Genomic DNA, 7,149 nt, shown 5'->3' with positions numbered 1-7,149 from the left:
AAAAATAATTTTATTGGGGCCTCTTTTAGCTTATATAACAATCCATACATCAATTGTATCAAACACATTTGTACATATGTTGCCATCATCATTTTCTAAACATTTTCTTCTGTTTGAGTCCTTGGTATTAGCTCCTCTTTTTTCCCTTCCTCCCCAGCCCTCCCAACCTCATGAACCCCTTCTTAAAAGTCACTTTATTGGGTCATACAGCTCTTACCACAATCCATACATCCATCCATTGTGTCAAGCACATTTGTACATATGTTGCCATCATCATTTTCAAAACAATTTCTGTCACTTGAGCCTTTGGTATCAGCTCATTTTTCCCACTCCCACACCTTCCCTCCCTCCCACATGAACCCTTGATAATTCATGAATCATTATTACTTTGATCTTACACCAACCGGTATCTCCCTTTACCTGCATTTCTGTTGTTTTCCCCTTTTTTTGAGGGGAGGGGTGTTAATATGTCGATCATTGCGATCAGTTCCCCCTTTTCTCTCACTTCTCCCTCTACCTTCCCCCATATTTGTCTTTTAGAAGATTAAATCTGCTGGCAGTTTTAAAAGACAGTCATCAGAAAGTTTGGAGACTAGGAGGCATAAACCCATAAGACAATCTCTAAATTGCCCATCAGTCTAACACCACTAATGTAAAATCAAAACGAATGTGCACTTTGGGCATAATGTATATGGACATTACCTAAATCCTTTAAATCTATTATTTATTACCCAAATATTCATTGAGCATCTGATCTCCGTAAGTTACTATGCCAGGTGCCCTATTGAAGTAGTCACACAACTCCCTTTGCAACAGAATAACTTAGAGAGTCTTTTAGACACCGAGATCCTGGAACACAATCTAGATTGACTGAATATGAATCTTCAAGGATAGGTCTTCAGAATCCGAATGTTTGAAACATTGCTCTTTGTGTGTCTCAATTTTGACACGCTGGTTTAGCAGCTATACCAATTAATATGTATCATGTATTGATCCTGAAAGCTTATAAATTAGGTAAGTCACAAATAATAAGAAACAGAGTACAAAGTATTATATTGTATAAAAGTTATTTAGATAGAATTCCACTGAGGTGGCACTTTAACAAGACCCGCATATAAATATAGATCCTGGGATTTAGAAAGAGCACAATAGCATTCAATAAGCTATTTTGTAGTTATTGCTTGCCATTGAGTTCATTCCAAATAATGGTGACCCTTTAGGGACAGTAGAACTGCCCCCATACAGTTGCTAGCCTATCATCTTTGTGGGAGCAGCTGGCCATAGAAGCAGAAAAACCTGGGATATATTTAGAGAATATCTAGAATATATCCAATATCTTATGCTTTGTTGTTAAAAGAGACATTTGGTATCTATTTTCTGTTTTACTCAGTTTTAAGGTTTTCTTGGCTATATATTTGAGCAAAATTTTTAAAAGATTGAAGGAAATTTTAACTTTTTTTTCTTTTTCTCTTATTTCCTTTCATTGTTTTACCTTGAAGTTTCTCAAAAGACATAAAAGTATTAATTTTTTCCCTATACTTTGTTTCTAACAGGGTATTTGTCAAATGCCAAGGATGTGTACAAAAGCATTTTAGGCTCCTGCTTGGATGACATTTGGAGGCAGCTGGAGATTGTGCAGTTTATTAGGAAAAGAAATCCTGAAACCAACTACAAGATACAAAAATTACAGTGTCAAATACTAAGGTGGATCCAAATTCAAGAGCAAATTAAGGCAAGCTTTTGGAATAAAGCAAATAAATAATCAGCTTAAATAAGAGCTGGATATAAAATATTTTTACATTTAACATTGAAGTTTAAAAATATGTGGCCTCTTGACAGCTTTCTCCTTAATTAAGCTGGTAGAACAGAATCAGACCAACAGAAAAGATGATTGTATCTTATCCATGTCTTGAAATAAATAATACTTTAATGTTTATTATATGTAATTTTTAAGGATTCATTTCTCCATTGATCAAATATTTACCCAATAATGATGAGACCATGAACATATACATAATTATAGAACTATAATAATTCATTTTTAGATATTGAGCTTAAATCTCATTCTATTTTTTTTAAGCAGTGAATCTATGCCTTAGATTACATTAGAACTTACTAGCCCTCCTTATCTCAAGAATTTCATGGAATTGCTTTCTAAAATATTACAAGCAGAAAAATACTTCAAATGGATACAAAGTTGTATGATTTCTAAAATTCTTTTTTTCCTCTTTATCCTTTCCTATATTTGAATTATTAACCCCAGTTTTGTAGCTTCTTGAGTAACTTGCTTATGTCATTAAAAAAATAATATTATTGAGTAAGAAGTTTAAAATTGGGACTGACTTGCTGTCCAATCCCTGCCCTCCCTTCCCTATAAAACTACAGTGGTAGTTAGGAAAATAAAGCAGCAAGTAGTCATTAGTTTTCTCCAAAATATTCAGTTGTCTGTATTAAGTTTCACCCTAACCATACAGGCAAAAACAACCGACCTATTGATAGGGTAACCTATATGGGAATACTTGAGGAAGGCTAAAAATGCTCACCCCCAAATATTTTCCTCATGTATGCTTGATCCTACCAGAATTCACTCATTTGTGTTTACTCACTGACATATTTTAAAACACAAATACTTATTTTAAAATCTTGTCACTGAATTCATGTAACCAGTTAAGTTTGTTATTTAATCATTGCAGCCAAACTGTGAAAAAGAATAGCTATTCAAATATATATACAAAATCTCTTTTCTTTACTAGGTACTAATAATAATAAGAATGGACTCAGATGGTGAAAAACATTTACTCATTAAAATCCTTAGCAAAATAGAAGGTAGGACGTTTTGAACTATGATGCATGGATAACAAATGCTTGTGCGCACCAAATGTCTTGATGTAACTAGTTTTCTTATTAAGATAGAATTCATATACCGTAAAATTCACCCTTTAAAGATGTGCAAGTGCAATATAGCCAATTTTAAATTCAATCTTAATAATAAATTTGAAATATAAAATACTGTAATGTATAGTGTTTTTAATCATAGAGTAGCTAGGACAAATAGGAAAAATTATGAACTCAAAGAGCTATACAGGAAACTTCAAAGGGCAGCTCAAGAAGACATAGACAAATATAATGAAATATGAAAGAACTAGAATTAGAAAACCAAAAAGGAAGAACATGCATATTTTAAACTTAAAGAAATCAAGAAAAAATTCAAGTCTCAAGGTGCAATATTGAAATATTCCATGGGGAAAATACTGAATGATACAGGAAGCATCAAAAGAAGACAGAAGGCATATATAGAGTTGTTGCACCAAAGAATTAGTCCACATTTCATCATTTCAAGAGATAGCATATGCGCAAAAACCAATGATACTGAAGGAAGAAGTTCAAGCTTCATTGAAAGCATTAACCAAAACCAAGAATTGAGAGAGTATCAATTAAAATGTTTCAACAAACTGATGAAGCACTGGAAACACTCATTTGTGCCAGGGTATTTGAAAAACAACCAACTGGAAAACATCCATATTTGTAACCATTCTAAAGAATGTTCATCCAGCAGAATGCTCAAATTACATAACATTCGCATTTTAATATCATTAATATCATTAAAATTTTGCTGAAGATCATCCAATAGTGGTTGCAGCAATATATTGACAGGAAGCTGCCAGAAGTTCAGGTCAGATTCAGAAGATGACATGAACAAGGGATATTATTATTGATGAAAGCAGAGTTTACCAGAAAGATGATTTCTTGTGTTTCATTGACTATTCAAAGGCATTTTACTGTGTGAATTACAATATGCTATGGATAGCCTTGAGAAGAATGGGAATTCCAGAATACTCATTGTACTCATGTGGAACCTGAACATAGATCAAGAGGCAGTTGTGGGATCAGAATAAGGGAATACTGCATGGTTTAAATTTTTTTTAAAGGTATGTATCAGGGCTGTATCCATATTTATTCAATCTGTATGCTGACCAAACAATTTGAGAAGCTGGATTCTGTCACAAAGAATATGGCATCAAATTGGAGGAAGATTTATTAACTTGTGATATGCAGATAACAAACCTTGTTTGCTGAAAATGAGGCGGACTTGAAGCACTTACTGATGAACAACAAGGATTGCAGCCTTCTGTATGGATTACAAATCAATATAAAGAAGACCCAAATCCTTGAAGTTTTTACGGATTTTATCTCTTGGATCTACTATCAGTGCTCATGGAAACAAGTCAAAAAATCAAATGATGCATTGCATTGGGTAAATCTGCTGCCCAAGATCTCTTGAAAGTGTTAATAAGCAAGGATGTTACTTTGAGGACTAAGGTACTCCTGACTCAAGCCGTGGTATTTTCAATTGCTTCATGTGCATGTGAATGTCAGACATTGAATAAGGGACACCAAAGAAAAATCAATGCATTTGAACTATGGTGCTGGTGAAGACTATTGAGAGTACCATGGACTGCCAAAAGAACAAACACCTCTGTCTTGGAAGAAGTACTGCCAGAATGTTCCTTAGAGGCCAAGATGGCAAGACTTCATCTTACTTGGTTTGGACAACTTATCAGGACATGTGAAGAACATCATGCTTGGTAAAGTGGAAGGACAGTGAAAAAGAGGAAGGCCTATAAAGAGATGGCTTAACACAGAGGCCACAACAATGGGCATAGCAACAACTGTGAGGGTGGTGCAGGACCAGGCTGTATGTCATTCGGTTGTACATTGGGCAGCTATGAGTCAGAACCAGCTTGACAGCACCTGACAACAGCATGATGTATTTATACGAGGGACTTCAAACAAATTCATAGAAAGTTGAATTAAAAGATAATGGATTTTTCCATGACCTTTTTGAAGCCTCCTGCAATATCAACTCATTGCCATGGAGTAAATTTCAACTTGCAGCCCTATAGTATATTTATTATGATTCATAACTGAATACCATTTATTGATTGCCTATTAATTGCTAAATAATGTAGACTACTTAAAGAAACTATGAATAGGTTTTATTAAATCCATGACAAATTAACTAAACCTCATAAAGGTGATTAGCATGCCAAAACTTATAAATAGTAAATGATAGTCAGGATTTGAACGTGTCATGGTAAAGTAAACTTGAAATTATTAAACATTATTTTTATCATTATATCAACCGTTTACAGTTGACAAAATATGCTAACATTATGTAATTTATTTGAACTAGATTAGTTATTATTAAATCAATGTCTCCCATAAATTCAACAAATATATGGGTTGCAGACTTTAAATATTTTTTATTATATTTGACTTAAAATAAGTAAGATAAGAAATTTAAATTATAATTAAGAAACAGGAATGACTCTAGGAAACAGATAGTGTCCGCTTTGTACAGGAGGGAAAAGGCGCCACTCTGACCACGGTGAGATGCGATTCTGTATTATTCAGTCATGTACTGAACATTTTGGCTGAAAAAGTAAAATCCACCACAGTTTTTAACAAAATAGAATTATCTGCACAGAATTGGTGACGATTTAAATCTGATTGCTTTAAAGTTAAGTTTTGATTCAGTTTAATGTTTTGCATAATAGACACACTTGAAACACTGCTGAGGGTTTTGAGCTCTTTTATCCCCATACTCAGTAACATCTTAATTAATCAAATTGTATTTTAAGTACTTTCCTCATTCACACTTTTGATTAATATTTATAGCATTGCAGTATATGACAGACGAAAAAACAGCGTATGTGAATAAGAACACTGGTAAAAAACCTTTTTTGTATTACTCTTTTGTTTCCATCAGGTTTAATATTGACTGTCTTTCATTCAAATAACAGAAAAAAATCCCTGGGATCTACAGGTGTTTTAAATGGGTAAAAAGTATATTTTTTTATACATAACGAGCAAAGCAAAATTTCTCCTAGAATTTAACTTAAGAGAAAACTTTTTAAACTCTGATGTTAATCAATGTCTCTACCTTCTTCTTGAAAAATACTTTCTTTTTATTTTTTAATCATTTGATTAGGGGCTCATACAACTCTTATCACAATCCATACATACATCAATTGTGTAAAGCGCATTTGTGCATTCATTGCCTTCATCATTCTCAAAACATTTCCTCTCCACTTAAGCCCCCGGCATTAGGTCCTCATTTTTCCCCTCCCTCCCCGCTCCCCCCGAAAAATACTTTCTATATATATTACTCTGAGATCATTGCATATTAATGTTGTCCAGAATTTTATTTCTATCTTGTTTTTATGTCCTCAATTTTCCATTATTAGTATTACTACTTGTTAGTATAGAAAATATCTCCTAATACTTATTCTTGTTTCTACCTTTTTTGTGTGTGTATGTTGTTAGCATTATCTTTTCCACATCCTTTCTTCTTCTGGACTTTCTTTTTTTAATAGTTCCTTCACTAAAGGCCTGTGAATGATAGTTGACTTGTCTGAAATTTTTTTAAAATTTCTTATTTAGTGTTGATTTTCAAGATAAATAGGATATATGAAAAAAAATTACAAACAGGCATTATTTAGGCTTCCAAGTAAATGACCAACAAATATAATTCCATTTTCTTGGCTTTCTTTTGTCTTTAGTTCCTGTTCCTGTGTAGTTATACATAATCAATATATTGAGGCTGATTTCCCGTGGAGTAATTTCTCATTTGTGGTTGAATACAATTATTCAGAAAACTCCTATTGGACTAAACACTGTGAGAAGTTGAATATTCCTTATATGGCTTTTAAAACAGTTCTTCCAGACACAGTTTTAAAGAGTAAGGATATGAACCATATCTTTTTTTTTTTTATGAACCGTGTCTTTTTAACTATGGCCAGCATCACTTTTCTCATTTGTAAATTGAGTTTTATTAATTTTATTTGTCTTCCTCATTTGATGTAATTGCTACATTTTACTTATAGCAGCAGCATTTTATTATAATATTGTCTTAATCTCATAATACTTATGCAAAATAATTTGTATTGGTTTTCTGAAAAAATTGTTGACTCAGAAAAATTGTAATATGTATTATTTAAAATGTATCCACCAATCTTAGAAGCAATGATAGAATCATCTCATGTGTCCTTGGCTTTTTTTGTATTTCTTTTTTTTTTAATCATTTTATTAGGGCTCATACAGCTCTTATCACAATCCATGCATACATCAATTGTGTAAAGCACATTT

At 32.8% G+C, this 7,149-nt stretch overlaps 1 protein-coding gene across 1 annotated transcript in view; it reads left to right on the top strand.

The window, feature by feature from the left end:
- SHOC1 (shortage in chiasmata 1) overlaps window positions 1-7,149 on the top strand; it is an 80,759-nt gene that overhangs the window by 45,373 nt on the left and 28,237 nt on the right. Inside the window, 4 exon segments of the mRNA XM_004711035.2 lie at window positions 1,554-1,732; window positions 2,754-2,826; window positions 5,771-5,840; window positions 6,564-6,742. Of these exon segments, the coding sequence (XP_004711092.1) occupies window positions 1,554-1,732; window positions 2,754-2,826; window positions 5,771-5,840; window positions 6,564-6,742 (501 nt within the window).

Source organism: Echinops telfairi, unplaced genomic scaffold, assembly GCF_000313985.2.
Source record: "Echinops telfairi isolate 266 unplaced genomic scaffold, ASM31398v2 ScPeMD7_7410;HRSCAF=8448, whole genome shotgun sequence".
Lineage (NCBI taxonomy): Eukaryota > Metazoa > Chordata > Mammalia > Afrosoricida > Tenrecidae > Echinops > Echinops telfairi.
This window is presented reverse-complemented; position numbering and strand designations above follow the sequence as displayed.